A 19,787-nucleotide genomic window follows, 5' to 3' on the forward strand; every position below is an offset into this window, starting at 1 on the left:
TGATCCTTAGAACAGAAGTATTCTTAGAACAGAAGTTAGGCAAGGGATTGGACTAAAAGTGAGAGTGTTATTTTAATGAATTGGATTTTATTATTAAATACTTGTAAAGAGCATGTGCGCTATTTAGGCAGGAACAAACACACATACACAACTCAAAGTGTTAATAGGGTGCAAAGCATGTATTTCATTTGCACACATTTCAGTTACAACACCGGAGAAAGATTTTTTTCATTGTTCTCCTGTAAATGTGCCCAACTTCATGCTGAATCATCACACTGTCTCTTTAATGCCCTCAATTCTCCAAATCCCTGGATAAATGAGAAGAGACTCTACCCAGGTATACTGAAAGCTATGTTACTTCTCCTGAATTCATTAGGAATCACAGTAATTATTCATCCCATGGTATTATCAACATGAAGACATATGGCATACTTTGTTTTGTGCTAGTCCCAAAAACCACAACCAGATGATAAAGCAGAAAGTAAAGTTTCCTCAAACGTTTTCTCCTCTCTGCAGCTCTGCCTGAGGAGACTTTATCGCTCATATGTAAAATAGAAAAGCAAACTATACGAAGACTCTTTGGGAGGAAATGCCTTTAGATAATTTGCAAAATGAGGTTGAGATAATTTTGAGTTACAACTGTTTGAGTGAACAGAAACAGTCAATAAGTGTGTATATAGAGAGCAACTGATGAGTACTAGTTTGAAGCAGAATTAAAGGAAATCCTTACCTGGATACAAGTGATTGCTGGGACTTGTTTCTTCAAAAAATTCATTCTGGAATTGAATTCCTGGCGAACAAGATATCCTCGACAGCAAGCCTGCAGTTTTGTAATCAGGTTCTCGTTGGCCAGCCACAACTGCTCTCGGTTGTATGCCGCAGTGACACCAGATATGGTGCTCTGGTTTAGTGTTATAGTAGGAAGAGCCAGAAAGAAAGAATGGTGATACGAGAAACAGGATGTTACAGTAGCTTTCTGTACTTCGCTCAAGAGAAACTTCCAAGTTGCCTTTCAATAAACAGCAATACCACAGTCCTGTACCCCTTTACCAACAGGACAAATTTTCTGAAAAAGGACAAGGAGTTTTTACACGCAAAGGCTGGTGGTGCACAGTGAACTAAATGAGTTACAAAGCTTGTTAACATTACTACTGCATTGAAACTACCTCTTAAGAGTTGCATTAAGGACTGGAACAGTGGGAACTTCAACTTTTCAGAAAAATAGCGCATGTTTTCTACCCTACCTGTATCTCCTCCCGTGACAGTTGTGTGTCATTTTGCACAAATCCATCTGGTTCATCCCATCCTCCCTCTTTGGTACGCAGGTTATGATAATAATTATAGCCTCCTCTCACCCAGAGTTTCACCCATTCACTGCCATTGCCCCCTAAAAGCAGAAACTAGTGTAAGTATCAAAACCAGACATGTCTTATCTTTCCCATACACAAATATTACAATAAGGAAATAAACACGTACAGTTGTTTCTTCCTCCAAGCAAGAGAAGGAATGTCTGCGACCCTAAGGAACTAATACAAGAACTACCTAAGCACAATGCATTCTACAAGTAGAGGATATTTCACTGTTTACTTTTTTTTTTCTTTTTTTTTTTTAAATTTAGTTTACCAGCTAGACTCAGTTTCCTATAACACAAGACTCCAGCAACAAGACACCCATAAGACAAGACTTCTCCCTACAGGTTTTTTTTCCATCTTGTTTCCATTCTGCATGCAATGATTTTGGATTTATTGTGCTAACAATTAGCTACTTGTGATTCACCTGTTGCCGTTTTTCTGCTCTTGACTTCTGCCAGCTCTCGCTGGTACGTTTCAGCACATTCTGGAGTGACTCCATATAGCCCAACATCCGGTGAACGCAAGGTACTCAGGGTATGGCCAACATCTCCACGGTCTACTGCTTCATTAATGGCCAGAATTCCTAAGGAAACTTTGACAATACAAGGAAGCAAGTTACCTTGGCATTCAGGGGCTTAGTGACTCAGCAAAGACAAAACAACAGAATAGAGCAAGGCAACAGATGCACGCAGAAACTGTGTGTGTGTACACAAATACTCAATTGTACATATACATATATACACATACAAATTATAGATTAAAAATCTACAAGGCAACTTGTAGTATAGAGGTCTTTTTAGTATGGAGTATCCAGCTATACATGGTACAGTGCCTGACAGCCCAGGATTTTTGCACAAGTATGGTGCTGACTTATTAACAGTATTTCTCTTCAACACAGTGTTCCATCCTTCCGCTGAGCTCTACCCTGACAACAGTTTTAGTTAAGACAGCTTCCTCTGACAGAGCTCAATCACAACACCTAACTGACCCAAAAGGGGCCTTTGCTACGACTAGTACCATCTCTAGTGGGATGTAATGATAGGTGGATCAGTCCACCTGCCAGCTGCGCTAAAGAGCAAAAAGATACTTACATCTCTGGGACTCCTCTGTGTCCTTGTTGGCCCTATGAATCCCATCCTGAATTTCATCTAGCCAAAGTACAGCTGTTTCATCCTGAGTGTCCTGAAGAGAATGTGACGAGGAAAGAGTTCACAGCATGAGGAGAAAAGTATCACTGGTTTTGCAAAGTGAAATATTCTGTACTGAGCAATAGCCAATACAGTAGTTTTCAGTCTCTTAGGGAATAAGAAGCACTTAAGTATCTTTCTAACCAACTTTAGCACAGACATCATGTGCATTTGTGACTAGCAGAGACAACTAGGCTACAGCATTACCAGACTCAATACCTCCTCCTATTCAAAATTGATTACCAGGAAACAGAAGCACCCCAAAATTTTGTCAATGGTAGTTGCTCTGATAAGCAGAGGTCAGGTAAGGGAACTCAAGACAGAGGAAATTGTACTTGTTAATCCTAAAGAAATATTTGCTGAGAGGATGTGCCTTTCCAAGGAACACAAAAATAACAGAATGGTTTAGACCGGAAGGAACTTCTGGAGGTTATCTGTTCCAGTCCCCATGCTCAAGCAGGTTGCCCAAGACCATGTCCAGACAACTTCTGAAGATCTTTACGGAAGAAGGTTCTACCACCTCTCTGGGCAACCTCTGTCAGAAGCTCAGTCACCTGTACACTGTAAGGAAGTAATTCCTGATGTTTAGATGAAACCTCTTGTGTTTCAGTTTGTGCCCACTGTCTCTTGGCAACAGGTGCCACTGAAAAGAGCCTGGCTCCATCTCCCTTTGGGTATTTATATACACTGATGAGATTCCCCCTCTGAACCTTCTCATCTTTATAAAGTTCCAGCACTCTCTTGAGAAGTGCTCAATATCCTTACGCATCTTGTTGGCCTTATGCTGGTCTCCCTCCGGTATGTCCATGTCTCTCCTGTACTGGGAGACCCAGAATCGGAAACAGTACTTCAGGGGCAGCCTCACCAATGATGAGTAGGGAAGAAGGATCACCTCTCTTGACCTGCTGGTAATACTTTGCCTCATACAGCCAGGAATACTCTTAGCCTTCTTAGAAGCAAGGGTGCGCTGCTGATTCACGTTCAACTTGATGTCCACCAGGACTCCTAGGTCCTTTTCTGCAAAGCTGTCTTCTAGCTGGGTGGACCTCAGCATGGACTAACACAGGTTAGTCCTTCTACAAATGAAATCTGCAAAGTATTCTTTGAGGGGGAAAAAAAAAAAAAATGAAGGTGCCAATGCACACATATGCATAGCTGCTAGAAAGTCTCAGGTAACTAATGGTACATCAGGCTATTCTTGGCCCTGTCCATAGAAGTTTGCATGCGTGCAGGAGTAAGCCAAAAAGCATTGTACATATTGCAGCTAGGTGTGAATGCACAGTAGTAAGAGCACGTTTTGAGTCTTTGTTTTAAAAAGCTTGCTCATTATGGAGTATTGATCACACAATATCCTTTATTTTGGCTGTGATTTGAAGAAATCCAATCAACTATTACATGCAGAAACCTTAGAAGGAAAAGATAAGTGTCTACCAAGTACCAAAATATATATAATGAACAATGATCCAGCAACTTCCAAGCATAGTTTCTCCCACCCACTGGTGCTTCATGTAGGTAACCATGAAAGAAATCTTAAGAAGAAACTGCTATCACTCTAACAACTGTTGTATAAATGGAACACAGCAAACATTTACTTCTGATATAGAATAATCATCAATGTCGCACAAAAAGAGCCACTACTTACACTGTTCAAGAGTTTTAGGGCCAGACTGAAAATGAACATTTCCTTACGTACCCTCCACATTTTTTCCTCACTGTTTTGGTTTGAAACCAACATATATAATGTCACTTCCTTCTACAGAACGTCTCTTTCTCAGGCAAATTTTATCTGAAAGCTCAGACAGTCCCATGACAGCTTCAGCAACAGAGAAATTCCTACCCAGGGAGTGGGGGACGATCAAAGAACCAATTTCTGTACCTGTAATCTCTACTTGCAGAGTCACCAACCCAAAGACTATCAGAACCATCCAGTGCTTTTCTATGCATTTCCTACCACAGACTTCCAGAGGGCATGCACAGCATAATACAAAGGAGTGATGCTTTCTCTCTCTACTCATCACATGATAAATATGCATCATACAATGTGCCCCTAACACAAAAGCAACTGAAGAATGTCTTGTGGTGAGCTATCATCCCTCTCAGCCTCAAGGTTCAGAATTCATCAGTTAGTAAGAGTTGACTTAGGACAGTGATAGTGATTAATTCTCCCCACAATGTTACGTTGTAATATGATCTCAATTTCTGAAATTACTGCCATGCTGCTGGGAGGAGCTCTAAAATGAACATATGCCTAAATAAGGTAATTTCACGCCAACTGAAGTTACCAGCCTAGCCTGGCAGAAGCTTAAGTGCACAATAAAAAGAGTTTGTTATTTCATTCTGACTCAGCAGAAGGAAATGCTTCAGCACAAAATGTGTTCCTGAAGAACATTAACCCTTTCAGGGCCCTTGAGGAAGCTGCTAATGATTTTTATCACCAATGTGTAGTTTCCAGCTATTGTCATCATGTATGTTTACACCTAGTCAAAAAAAAAAAAAAAAAAAAAAAAAAACAACCACACCACAATGTTCACCACAATATGATCTTAGTCTCTACTGTGCTAAATACTGCATTGAAATTAGAGCAATGAGCTGCACGGCAAACAAAATTAAACACTCTTAGGCCACTGGAAGCAAGCCAGTATGCTACTTCTTTGTAAGTATGGGGAGTGGGGGGAAAATCAGCATCCCATCCATACTACTCAAAAATCAGTAGCATGGATACACACACAGTCTCATGTTCTTTCCTAAACTATTAAGATCAGATCACTCTTCCTCTCTCCATTTTTACTTGGACATTACTCAGTTACTCCAAGTGGCAACTCCATACAAGTAGGCAGAAGTCCTTCGCGAGTAAGAAAAACTAGCGCTCAAAAAATCCTTAGCATTGAGGATGCTTAGCAACTGAAGTGTCACCAAGTGAATGACAGGCATCAAAATACATTTTGCTAGTAGCATGTATTTTGCTTCCCCCCCTCCCTCCCCAATTCATCACATAACTTATTTTTTTCTTTCAGATTTTTTTTTGCCTTATGTAATATGCCTACACCCACATTTAACCAAGAATACTAAAAATATAAAAGCTTGCACGAGACTTACATTCAAAAGTTCAGACCTAATAGAATAAAGATGGTCTCCTCACAAAACGAAACAAAGGAAGATGAAGCACTGTATCTCCAAAAATGAGATACGTATCTCATTCTGGACCTGGGATTAGCTGAGCAGTTAATAGCTTTACACCTACCTCTGTAAGTTGTGAAGATTCGTGTCTTATGGCTGTATATCTCTTTCTCTAATATAGAAATATCCAAGCTGACTGGGTAAGATCAGCTGATAGCATGCAGAGTGCCCATCTCTCCATTTCCATTTTTGTTTCCTGGCTTTCAGGACAAGGAATACCCACCATACACACACTACATAGATGCAAAAGCTTTTTCAGACACGTATTTAATTGCACTTACCTGTGCTTTCTCTCTCTTGGCCCGAAGTAGGGTGTCCTGATAATGCTGAGCTACCTTTGGGGCTACACCTTCCAATTTTGCCGCAGGAATCTGTAAGGCTTGTAGAGTCTTTTTGGTGTCCCCTTCATCCAGAGCCTCATTGATAAGACCAATTGCCAAAATCCCTAGTGAGAAAGGGGTAGGGGGAGAAATAAAAAGATCCTTTTCTTTGCAATAATCATAAGCTGTGCTTCAGAAGAAAAGGGCTATTGTGCTAAACCAGATACCAGCTGAGAATCGCAACATCTTTAACAGAAGATATTTTTACTGGTAAAGAAAGCAAGACTACTTTGCTTCTTTAGAAAGGAATCTTAACATGAAGCTAAAGATTTGCACAGAAGACCATTTAAAAATACAGTAACTTTGTATTTTAGAAATCATTTTTATTAAACATATATTAACCGTATTATCAGAGATGTGGGTGCTCTCAAGTTAAGTTTACGTTTCAGCTAAATAAAAATAGACATACACAAATATCTTATAGTTAGCTAAATGAGAACAAAGCCTATGTCATACATGCAATTTCTACAACAACCATCTCCTGTAAGTCACAAAATAACTTAGGTTGGAATGGACATCTACAGATTTAATTCCCTGCTCAAAGCAGTGCCAATTCAAGGCACAGTTTGATTAATGGAGAACAAAGATCTTTTAGAAGAAAGTGAAGAGCTCGGAGTGGGAATTTCCAAATTTGGTTAATGTATCCAAAGATCAAACCTTTTTCTTCTGCAATGCAGAAACAGAATCATTAAACAAAACTTTATGTGAAAAAGGGACTATTTCAGGGTAAGAGCTGCTATTTGGATGGAGCAGAAATTAAGGAAAAATACACACTGAGGACACTACAAGAACCAGGGTCACTAAAATGATGGTATAGTAAAATGATGGTATAGTTTCTGTCAAAAAGCACCATTTCAACTTGTATCTCCTTCAAGCCACAGAGCTGTTCTTTACAAAAGAGATTTCAAGAATGACACAAAGACACATATCCCAGAACTTCAAAATACATGGTCTTTATCATCAGATCTAACCATGTTTCAGATGACTTTTTACCTAGAACGTAGTCCCCATGGCAATAGGCACAAAAACAGATAATAAACACAGAGTCAAAATCATTACTGGATACCCACTGAGACCTTTAAGGGTCAAAACCAAGAGTCTACCTAGTCTGACTAGCATTCACATTCGCTGTCTCTTTGGACATGTCTAGGGAATAATTTGATTGCAATCTTCAGTAAAATTGTGATGGATTCTGCATTATGCAGAATTCTCAGTAAGCTGATTCAAACAGTTAATAAATTATTATAATTACGTTATAATTATCTACCAGACTTGCTCAGACTTGTTCCTCGCTTTACCTTCTCTAATTTCAGTTTCCAGATTGGCATAGATTTAGTTGGGGGAAGAGATCTTTTAGAAATGCAGAACACAAACTTTCTGAACTTACTACTTTTAAGATGTCCAGCAATAATGATCAGGTTATCAAATGTTTTAGTTAACGCCAAAATGAAAGATACTTTGTTATCATCACAATATGACTATCATCTGCTTTTACCCAAACAGAACTACCTAGTATTTACTAAGTCTTCTTTTTCTGTATTACTGACAGAGCTCTAGCTTGTAGTGGACCAAAACTACCATTAGGATTCTTTCTGTTCTTAAATTGACATCCTTCTGGTTGACCCAGGCAGATTGGTACAGACTCTTTACGCCCGTCTACAACGTGTACATATACTTCAGGTACATATTCATCTTTAAAGATACTTCTCTCCCTACAGGTGCTCGGAAGGATGTGGGGGAACCCTTTCTTTAAAAAGATCACACACACGCAAGAATATTGAGACTACTTGATCACAAGAGGACAGAAGAAAAGCAGATACGGTAACTCTTTGACCTACAAGAGGGCACAGAAGATAAGCAGTAATTATCTTTGATTAGTTAGCTAATACGGGCATGACAAGACTACTCCATGGAACAATAATATGTTTTACCCCCTCACTATAAAACATTTTTGAATTTGAAACCTTCCACTATCCACATCAGGATAAGTGGAAGGGAAAAATACAAGGTTGTATGGCTTGAGGACTTTCTCAGACTAACTTCTTCACAGACATGAGACAAAAGTATCCTTGCATAAGAGCACATATGAAACACAAACAGATGAAAGAACTGAGAAACTCCGCATGAAAACATCTTTTCCCATTACTGTATTTTTTGCACTTTTTTAATTTTTGTTGTTGTTTTACAGGGTATAGGATTGTTATAAGAAGGTTGTTGGACTACATGACCTAGAAGACCGTGAAATTAATATTTTGGTGTGTGCATACACTTGTGTGGGTCCCTGTTTGTCTAGTTTCCACGTTACTACTCGTTTGACCTAAACAGGAAACACAGTGTCTATTTGGAGATCCAGGATGTAAGTTAATCAAGATAGCAGGCTCTGAAATTAAATTTTAACCCTCTCTAGATTATAGTCTTTTGAGGTGAGACAGCTCATCAACTACACAACAGACAGTGTGTAACAAACAGGGTAACTGTTTGTCTCAGTGTGCAGTGATGAACTTAATTTTCACCTCAGTGCTTGTGACAAACCTCTCCCCTCAACACATAAAGAAGGCTTTAAACTAAATATTACAAAGATGGCTTGAACATAAATGTTTTACTACTTGCAAGGTTTTCAGTACTAGTCATAACAAAAAAATCACAGTCCCTTAATGAAACTGAAAGCAATTAATAGAAAATTAAGATAGCTGCTGGTAGTGAACCTCACAAGGAGTTACCTAAGAATAAGTCTGCTTAATTGTGCTATTTTCAAAAGCTTAAGTATCTTCACTCCAGATTATAAGTCAACTAATACTTTCTTGGAGAAAGGAGAATTAATTACCCCAATTCTCTGTTTACCTGAAATTTTTGTTACACTCAGTCCCAGTCTTTTATCACTGCTAAAAGACACTTATTACCATAAGGACCATTTAAAAATAGAAACGAGGAAAATGCATAAGTTATACAAGAAATACAAGTTCGGTTAACACCCATTTACATTTCTCAATTTGTAACAGAAATTTACTTTATGAGTATTTAAGAAATCTGGTACTCATACTTGATGCAAATATTTAGAAGTTCTATGGATTCCATACAATTAGTTCATATTAAAAGGAAACTTTTTTTTTTTTTTTTTAAACAAGTCAGAAAGTCATTTATCAGTCATTTCAGGTTTTACAGTTCCTGGCTGTAACATCTATTGGTCATACACAGCCTTAACACAAAATGAAAGCTTCTAATTTCCTTACAGAACTAGATGTAAACAAAAAGCTCTTAAAAGATCAGCACACTCCATTTCAATTCTAACTTGAGATTTGGGTCGCAACATCTGGAACTTATAATTTCAATGGCAAAACTGGCTTTTTAAGCCAAAACATTTGAATAGAGATTCTGGACTAATCCTAGATACTGAGGGCAGATCACATATTTTCCTAATGAAAGGGTAAAAATTTGGATTGGAAAGATTAACATGGTGTTTGGAGACAACGGTTTTCAATACCAGAAAAACTCCTGGATGCCCAATCTCTCCATCAACAGTTCTGCTGTCAAGACCCCTTTATCACAGACCACAAAATCTGACTCATATCTTCCTAGATATCAAATGTATTGCTCAACCATAAGCCAATCAACAACTTTCTGTATTGGCATGCCCCTACTTGTGGGGCACCTTATGATCTAGGATCAGCCTAGTATGAATCAAGGTAAACTTACGTTCATGTTCTTCGTGCACTGCTAAATTCACACGATCCACACACGACTGGATATCATTCCACGTAATAAATTCATTTCCCTCTGCACGTGTTTGAGATTTCAGCTTTAACAAATCATCGATGTATCTATCAAAGAACAAAAAACAGAACTGTCAAGTGTCATGAAAAGCTAGCCAGGGAACACACAAGACAGCATGACAGAACTGAACACAAAATGGACAGAGAACACGAGGGTTGAAACTGGAGCAAACATGAAAAAGGGGGAGGATAAAGAGGAAAGCCTGTGTGAAAGATGTCCAGCCCAAGTGTGAAATAATTGCAAAAAGCACTAAAACACTAAATGAGGGTCCAGGGCAAAAAAAAACACTGTGGGTGAGCTAGCCTAGTGTCAGTGACAACCCAGTAGTATCAGAATGTGGCTTTAACTTGAAAGCATGAGAAAGCTTCAAGAGAGCACAGAAACAAGACTAGTAAGAAATGGTAATTTCAAAGAGAAGATACAAGTGCCAACAGAGAAGAAACCAATACTGTAGTAAGTAATGAAAGAGCCTGAAGTGTAAGAAGAAAAAAATACCACAAAATATAAGCAACATCAAGGACAGACAAGATTCTTGGAAATATCCACCTTTGAGAGTTCTCATCCTCAATGTTTGTGAGCCCTGTGACAGGACTGCTCAGTTGTTTCCACACAGTATTCACATCCCCTGAATCCAAAGCCCTATTAATCAGGGCCACAGAAGACAGCATCTCTACAGCAACAGATAATTCTGGATGTGTGAGGTTACCCTGCATACAGAGAGGACAAATTAATTCTACTTTCTCTTTGCAAACTATTGCTTGAAGAATCTTGAAGTACTAAATAGCTCAAGATTTAGGGATTAAACATCATATCAGAACAGACAAAGTATCAATACAGTTCTATGAATGCTCAAGACAGGCACATTTTAATGAAACAGACAAGGTAGATCTAGCGATGCATATCGATTTCCAGAAGTAAGAGAGAACGTTACTTACTTCATGACTCTGTTGCTGCAAGGTGGACAGCTCCCTTTGGTAAAGAGCTGCAGCAAATACATAAACTTCTGGTAGTTGGGCCTCTGGATTCATCATTTCTGCCACAGTCTTCTCAGCATCACCCATTCGAATTGCAGAATTAATTTTGGCCACTGCTGCCAGCCCTAGAAATTCCAAGAGGTAGCAAAAGGAATGAGGAAAGCAGGCAGTTGAGTCTCCAGTAATGACGGCGCTTTTATTCTACTCAATTATCAGACCCCTTTCACAAAAAAAAGTAATTCCTTTAGTGGCAGGAAATGAGTGAAGCTCTGTGATTCACTTTTCCCCAGTTAATCTTCCATTATTGCAAACAACTAAACTATATAATGCCTTCTTTCAAATAAGGCACATTTTTAAAACAAGACTCATTTTTAAAACCAGTCCACCTTTTTGCCTGATTCTCAGAGGACTGTTTCACTAAGTCAGTCTTTCGATGAAAAGAAGTCTCATAATTGCCAATTTTTTCCATGGGTGATTAATAAGGACTTTTCCTTCCTGTGTCTATATAGGTCAAAGAAGTAACAAGCACTCGATAGCAGATGCACTTTGGCTAACTTTAAAATAGCACAAGTAGATAAGCAAATGCCAGGCTCTATGCTGAACCAGTAAGATACTTTGATGGTAGCTTCCTAGTTATTAGACATTCATTATTTTCTTGTAATCTAAATTCTCCGTACCCATGCCTTTCGTAGCCTTTTTTCTACATATTACAAATTGAACTAATTGCTCTTGCACAGCCAAAACTGAACGTTCTTCCCCATTAGAGAGCTCTACCTGATGTCAGAAGCACTGATCAAAAAACAGCCATTGTGATCTGTATATCATTTGCTACTTGGTATTTAGAAACAACTAGGCATACAAAAACAGCTGAAGTTCTGTAGCTCAAACCAAGTAAGACTTACATCAATGGTCAATAGATAACCTAGCTTTCACACCTCACGCAGTAATCCAGATTTCCTTCACAGATCCATAAAACTACATTAATACTAGCTGACTGGGAAATTTGTTCTTTAAGGTGGATGCAAAAATTTCACATTGCTTAGTGTTTCAACTAATGTGCTGTTTTCTCCAGCAGTATTTTAATAGCCGGATAAAAGGCACTACAGACGGTTGTCATGATTATTTTTTACTGTTTTCAGTAGCCTTTAAGTACTTAAAGAACATTCATAACAGTCTGATAGAAACCTGATGTATCTCCACATAAACACAAATATTATGCTCTCATCCTTCTGATGACATCCCACAGCTACTTTTTGCTGCAATAATTTCTGGTGCTCCTTACTTTGCTGATATTGTTGTGCTGCCCTGTTAGCAGCATCCACTCCCAACTGCAACTCTTCCTTTTGCAGAAGACCTATAAGGCCAGCCTGAAAAAAAACAAATTGGTAGAGTGAAACAATGTCAGCTCATTCACTTCAAAAAGTTCTGCAAAAAGAAAAAAAAAAAAAAGGCAGCTTTTCCCTTCTACAAAGAATGCCGCATGCATTCAGAAGACAAAACACTCAACAGATTCTCAGTTCCAAGCTGAAAGAGTACATGTGTACAACCTGATCCCTTTTAGAAGTGCAGTCCCATGAAAACAACGATTATTAAATGCAAGACCCCACTTCCAAATATTTTGAAATATGTAAGACAAAGGAGACAACTTTGTGGGGAAAAGATTTTCTGTATGAACTGTGTGCTGCAGGCAAGTTAGTATTTGTGTAGCTTGCCATGAACATACACATTAACTCATGTTCCATTTTACCTCCAACCAGTGAAAGAGCTATATGAATGTCAAAACCAGACAATATCCATTTTATGGCTTATATGTGATGCTTCTTGGACTATACAGTATCACATGAATAAAAACAGAAAATGAGACTGTGGAGCAGGATGGACAGAATAACTTGGGTACTACCTATACAGGCCATAACCCTTCATTATAGTTCACACAGGTAAAGATTTTTGTCCAGAAGCACCAACGACCATATTTATATATTAAGAGCTTTCAACTACTTTCTGGAAGAGCATGCAATCTGACTTTGCAGTTCAGAAAACAGCTGAATCTTGGTTTTGCTATGACTAAAACATTTGGTAAAAACCTTCCTGGTCCTATTTCATCCCTAGAGTTATCTTTGGAAAACTATGAAGAGTTTCTGCCACCCCAATGCTTGGTAGGACTTCAAAAAAGCCCAATTTTTTTCCTATCTGAAATGTAGCTCCCAAGAAACATCACTTGCAAAGTTATTTTTTTTTTTTCTTCAGAGCTAAGCGACATATCTTCTGAATAGCAGCAGCTGCTGAACTAAGTCCTATTATACCCACAGAAGAGCTTAACAGCTACACACATAACATACTTCAGTTTCATCTTTCGTGCAGAATCCCAAATAAGAAACACTAGCAAAGCATAGCAGTAGACTACTAACTGGTTGAAAGAGCATCCTAAAGCAGGACATTCACTTTAAGAAATTATTCTGAGGAACATCATTTAACTGTTCACGAAACAAAACTGGCATTTATAAAAATAAGTAACTCAAGAGTAACTATGAATTGCTGTTGTATCCCCTTTAGATCGAGGGATCCTTCTAAACACTAAAAAGCTGCTCTCCAGTAGAAAAAAAAAAAAAAAAAAACCTTTTAACATTCTATAAAAGAGAATTATTACATACACAGGCTAATCTACTGATCACAGATTGACATTGAGGGGGTTCAAGGAACAGAACACATTAAATTAGCAGAACAGTATGTCCTAATAAACTCTGTGCAGACCCCATCCAAAGTGGGAGCATAAATCAGCTCCCATACACCTTGCACTGCAAGTGCATTCAGTCCTGCTCCTGAAAAAAATACATACATAACATAATTGTTATATGTATTATAAAATAATGAAACAATATATAAATAATATTTGATGTATCAGAGTATATAAATATTTAAAGAGAAGACGTAAAGACAAACAACATTACAACATGTGAAGATGAACTGTTTTATTTGCTACATCACCTTCCCAGAGACTGATGTGAGGCTGACAAGACCTGCAATTCCTTAGATTCTCCTTCTTGCCCTTCTTGATTACAAGAGGGACTTTCACTCCCTGTTCCTCAGGAACCACCCCCAGTCTCCATGAACTTTCAGAGACTGCTGAGACCAGCCTCACAATCACACTGGTTAGCTCACCTCAGCACTCATGAACACAGTCCACCAGCTCACCTGTCCAAGCTGTTTAAGCATTCACTACTACAACCTTTGTGTCCCCTGTCACCTGCTCAAGTTTTTCCTAGTATTCCTTTTGCTGTTGATAAATACATAGTACTTCCACAACGTACAAGTACTTCTTGTTGCCCTTCAACATCTCCTGCTCAGATTCAGCTCCAGCGGGCTTTGCCTTTAACCCTGCCTTCATGCTCAGACAGCATCGCCGTGTTTTTTCTGAGTCACGTGACCATGCTTCCATCCTCATCCTCTTGTATGCTTCCTTCTCCTGTTTGAATTTTGTCGAAGGTGCCTTGTTCATCCAGAATAGAGCCTCTTGCCTCTTTTGCTCAGCAGGACAGGCATTATCAAGTTTGGAGGAGATGAGCCTTGAAAAATCAGTAAGCTCTCCTAGATCTCTCTTTCAGGACCATGTTTGTGCTTTTCTTCCAAGCAGTTCCAAGAACAGATTATTAGGCTCTCCTGAAGACTCCAGTAAGATCACAGCTCCTCTGAAACTGCACAGACCCCTAAATGCCTCCTCTTTGTTCCTCATCCTACATGCTTTGGTATACAGGCACTTCAGAGAAGCATCCAGTCATGATGCCTTCCCAGGAAGAGGGTAAGAGCTTCCCATATAACATTCTTCTTCTGGCACTTCTGACACTAGAAATAAGCCCCCTTCAGCCCCAATTTGTTGACTGTAGGGTCTCTCTCATCCATATCACTCTACACACACCCTTTGCTTGTCAACCCTGTCCAACACATCCTCCATCCAGCCTGGCCTTGAACACTTTCAGGGATGGGGCATCCACAGCCTCTCTGGGCAACTTGTTCCAGTGCCCTCACTACCCTTACAGCAAAGAATTTCCTGCTAATGTCTGATCTAAACCTATCCTCTTTTAGTTTAAGACCGTTCCCCCTTATCCTGTTGTTATGTACCTGAGTAACGAGTCCCACTCCATTTTTTTTTTTTTTTTTTTTTTTTTAATAAGCCCCCTTTAAGCACTGAAAGGCCGCAGTGAAGTCTCCCCTGAGCCTTCTCTTCTCCAGGCTGAACAGCCCCAGCTCTCTCAGCCCTTCTTCACAGGAGAGGTGCTGAAGCTCTCTCATCATCTTTGCGGCCCTCCTCTGGACTCGCTCTAACAGGTCCCCATCTTTCTTGTGCTGGGGTCCCCAAACCTGGGCACAGGATTCCAGGTGGGGCCTCACGAGGGCAGAGCAGAGGAGGACAGCCACCTCCCTCAACCTGCTGATCACACCTTTCTTGATGCAGCCCAGGACACAGTTGGCCTTCGGGGCTGCAAGCACACACTGCTGGCTCACATCGAGCCTTCCGTCCTCCAGAACCCCCAGGTCAACCCTGCAGAGCTGCTCAAACAGTTCTCCGAGTCCATACTCCTGTCTGGGGTTGCCCCGACCCGGGTGCAGCACCTTGTGCTTGACATGCTGAACCTCACGCGGTTCACGTGGTGGGCCCGCTTCTCCAGCCTGGCCAGATCCCTTTGGATGGCATTTCTTCTTTCTGTTGTACCAACTGCACCACTCCGCTTGGTGTCATCTGCAAACTCGTTGAGGGTGCACTTGATCCTATCGTCATGTCCTTGATGAAGATCTCGAAAAGCACCAGTCCCAAGACAGACCCCTGAGGGATACTGCTCGTCACCAGCCTCCACCTGGCCATAGAACCATTGACCACTACTCCCTAGGTATGGCCATCGAGCCAATTCCTTATCCGACGGATGGTCCACCCTTCAAATCCATATCTTTCCAATTTATAGATTAGGATGTCGTGTGGGACTGTGTCAAAAGCCTTACAGAAGTCCAGGTAGAGGACATCGGTCGGTCTTCCCTTGTCAACTGATGCAGTCACTCCATCGTAGAGGGCCACCGGATTAGTCAGGCATGATTTGCCCTTGGTGACGCCGTGCTGGCTGTCTCAGATCACCTCCTTGTCTCGCGTGTGCCTTAACACTGCCTCCAGGAAGATCTGTTCTGCGATCTTGGCTTGGAGCAGGTAATTACATATGATTACTTGATACCTGACACACAGTGTTTGCTACTTGCCCTGACAATATAAGACTTGTACTATCAATGATATCAGCTCCAGTACCTGACTATTTAGCACTTGAAAAATATAAAGCACTTATTCTCCCCAGAATTCAACATAACTGATATGTTGTCTGTTCAAACCTGACATTTATCCAGGACCTCAGTGTAAACTGCCAGGCCCTACTACAGATTCAGATCTGTAACAGTTCTCTAACTACTTCTACTTCAAACTGTGATTCAAAGGTCTTATGAACAAATACATTTCTCCAGCCTTTTACTTTATCTACGTGTTCTGAACTTTTGGAAACTTTTTTATACTCCAACAGTGCAAAAGCTGTCTCTTTCTCTCTGATGTGTTTTCCAGCAGCCACTGTTGAGTTATATCGTAGCATTTTCTACTTATAAGTACATATGTATCCACCACAGTGCCCAAGATGTAGTTTGCTGTAACTGTACAACTGACTTGTCTGCATTTTTCCTGGATCCAAATGCATGCAATACCTTGTCTACTTGGCTGTAGCTTTTCAAAAAGTAATTCACTAAAGAAATGCAGTAGTAATAACCATCTATATAGCAGCATATTTTCCCCTATTAACATGATGACACTGTAACAATTGACACAACACTTTTTTTTTTTTTTAAATCTATTTTGTGAATTTTATAAATAAAATAAGCATAAAATAAGCCAACCTGCACCTAAAATCCACTGGAGCTGGCTTTAAGTGAAAATCTAGTATCATTTTTGGTTATGGATAGGATTTTCCATAGTGAAAGTAGAATAATGCTTATCTGGATAGGTATTTATAAAACACAAATATCCACACTATGTGATCACTGACAACAGTAAAACAAGAGGAAAGATGCATCTGTATTATACTGTTCTGTGCATACACATACAAGTGAGTATTTTCAAGTTTTGTGAAAGCATTTTAATCTTATATACCTATATATAAAGTGTTACACTGGCCTTACATATGCAGAATTAAAATTAAACAATTATGTTTACTGTATGATCTGCCTAAACAATTATGTTTACTGTATGATCTGCCTATTAGTGCTAAGTTTTTCAAAACAACACTAAACTGTAATACAGGTACATTGCAAGCAATTAGTATACTACGGACAATGGTATGTCAAAAAAAGAAGTAAAAAAACCAGCAGTGATCTAGGCTTCTCCATACCTCCTTCTTCTGCTGTCTATCACTCAAAAATTGCTTGAAATACCAGTCACAGTTTTCTCGTAGCAGTCCTCGGAGTCCCAGGGCTGGCGTTGCCAAAGCTTCATAAAGTGCTAACGCATCTCCTTGTTCCAAAGCTAGGCCAATCTTTGATATGGCTGCATGTGCTAGTGACAGTAAAGTACAATTTTTAAAGAAACGTTAAATGAGAAAGTCCCATAGGTTATATAATCTACTGCTCAGAAAGAAATACTCCTAGACATGATGTGTGGCAAGTTAGGTATGTAATCTGAGCGGTAGACTTCCAAACCAATTGCAAAACAGTATTTTAACAACGAGCTGAAGGATGGAAATAACACACATTACTCAAGATGAATTGTGGGGCAGCAGAGTGGTATGTGAGGCTCCAGAAGCAATACAGGTAATCCATCCCCTTAAGGAAGAGCAGCAGAAGTCAAAATAAATTCATCTTACGACTATGTACCAATAGCACATTTAAAAAAAAAATAAAGAAGCAAAAAACAAACAAACAAAAACAGCAAGGGAACTGCCTTCCACTTCTGCTAGCACTACAGCAGCTTTCTTCTTGTTATAGAAAGCAAGGAGGAGGAACACAGGTATCATTTTAAAGTATTCTTTTAACCAGGACTATTACTTTAGCATGATACCTACTGTTCACTTTATTGATGTTTCCCTGAATCTCAGCTTGAGTCAGAAGTTCTTCATACACATCTCTCTCTCTCTCTGAATTTTCTGAGGCAATCTGAAAATGAAATAAAAACTAGTTAGTGTTTCTATGATCTCCTTTGTCTTCAGAGATCGTTCATAATCCTTTCATGTAAATAAGTCAGTGAGCACAATTGTTCATACAGAGCTGAGATGGGTCATCTATCCATGACCTACACATGCTAAAAGCCCTAGAAGTAAACACGTGGCATAGAAACACCATATTTCAATTTATGGACTCTACCTGAACACACGGCAGAGCTCCACGACACGGAAAGCAGAAGACATACCTAGGCATTTGATATATAGTGCAATAAGCTACCTTGAACCCTACTGGGAGGGTCAATTGGTTATGCTCACCATTTCGTTGATATAAAAGTGTATTAATATAGTTTGAAGATAGACGGATAGCATTCCCAACATATAAAGGATGACATGAATGCTGCGTCTACATATACAATGCGTAATTCAGATAGCTGAACAGTGTAAAGCAACTAACTGCCGTCTTCTACCATAGGAAGATGGGTTACTGGGTGCCATATTAGAATATCATCAGGAATAAATATTAATAACCTAACACTATATATACAGGACTGTAACACATTCTGTGAATTCCCTCACAGCTTAAGCTACAATACATAATTGAAATGCAAACAAATAGATGAATTAAAATAATTGATTTACCCTGTTTTTAGCATTCTCCATCTTGTCTTGTTTTGCTCTGTAGAGAGTGTCCTGGTAAGTGGATTCCAGCTGATCATCAAGATTTATCAGCATGGCATTAGGGTTCTTCATTGCCATAAGTGTGTCAGCTGGAACCTGGTGGTCGATTGCTTCATTAATGGCAATGACCGCAGCATGTACTGAAAAACAAGCCACAGCCTGAGAGCCACAAACACAACAGCCCTGCTAAAAATTGAGAACTTGACTGAAAATAAAAGAATTATCTGCAAGTTAACCGGAAAGCAAAACCAGCATGTTTTTGTGTTCCTGACAGAAAAGGATGTCTTACTTCTTAGTAGTGTATTCTAGCAGAAAGAATTCACATGTAAACCCTCTTCCCTCTCTTCAAAAAGACCTATAATGTCTTAAAACAAGGTGCATTAAAACTGACCCTTATTATTTAATATGCTGATTTGAATAATCACATAAGATGACTCACATGCTGCTTCATCCACAGAGAGCTCATTTGCCAGAATTCCTCCAATTTTGCTGAAGGCAGGCATCTGAATACCATACTTCTCCAGTTCAAGCCTCATATTACTGATTTCTTCCTCTAAAATGTACATTAAAAGTGTTATATAGGCTAAAATGCACTAGGAAACAGCTATGTATATCAATACATATGATAGGAAGTCAGGAAAACGCACAAATGATACTTGAGCATTCCTTTTTCCTGCAGAGAGACTGCATTGAGAAAAGGGGATATGGAGGATATGAAAGGGAAATGGAAGATATTGAGACACGCTATTGCAAAACACCACATAACTCAAAAACAGTGCTGTTAGTTTAGCCTTTTATAGGTATAATCAATAACTGGTTTGCAGGAAAATAAAGCATTTAAATCTAGTGTGTGTCCTCAGGCAGTAATTTTGAAAACGCAGAACACACAATTTGACACTCCTGTACAAATCAAGTAACTGAAATCTTGATGAGGCATAGGGACATAAGCAGCTCTACTTTAAACTCTTAAGGGAACTCAGAACTGCTTACCAACTTGAAGATTAAAACTTCTCCCAATGGGATGAAGGCAAGCCTAAAGCATCCTACACCAACAGCGGTGAAATATTAAGCAACTGTTATTTGTGAAAGTAAT

At 39.3% G+C, this 19,787-nt stretch overlaps 1 protein-coding gene across 2 annotated transcripts in view; it reads right to left on the bottom strand.

Annotated features, from left to right (window-relative positions):
* The window catches only part of IQGAP1 (IQ motif containing GTPase activating protein 1), a 63,451-nt gene that overhangs the window by 22,173 nt on the left and 21,491 nt on the right, over nt 1-19,787 (bottom strand). For both annotated transcript variants that reach the window (XM_084532817.1, XM_084532816.1), the window contains 13 exons: nt 19,134-19,247; nt 18,656-18,834; nt 17,918-18,008; nt 17,249-17,412; nt 12,124-12,208; nt 10,803-10,966; nt 10,414-10,574; nt 9,790-9,914; nt 5,998-6,161; nt 2,444-2,534; nt 1,777-1,944; nt 1,245-1,387; nt 731-901 (listed from right to left, as the gene is read on the bottom strand). In XM_084532817.1, the coding sequence (XP_084388943.1) occupies nt 731-901; nt 1,245-1,387; nt 1,777-1,944; nt 2,444-2,534; nt 5,998-6,161; nt 9,790-9,914; nt 10,414-10,574; nt 10,803-10,966; nt 12,124-12,208; nt 17,249-17,412; nt 17,918-18,008; nt 18,656-18,834; nt 19,134-19,247 (1,820 nt within the window). The remainder of the gene's footprint in view (nt 1-730; nt 902-1,244; nt 1,388-1,776; nt 1,945-2,443; nt 2,535-5,997; nt 6,162-9,789; nt 9,915-10,413; nt 10,575-10,802; nt 10,967-12,123; nt 12,209-17,248; nt 17,413-17,917; nt 18,009-18,655; nt 18,835-19,133; nt 19,248-19,787) is intronic.

Source organism: Aythya ferina (assembly GCF_964211825.1).
Source record: "Aythya ferina genome assembly, chromosome: 11".
Lineage (NCBI taxonomy): Eukaryota > Metazoa > Chordata > Aves > Anseriformes > Anatidae > Aythya > Aythya ferina.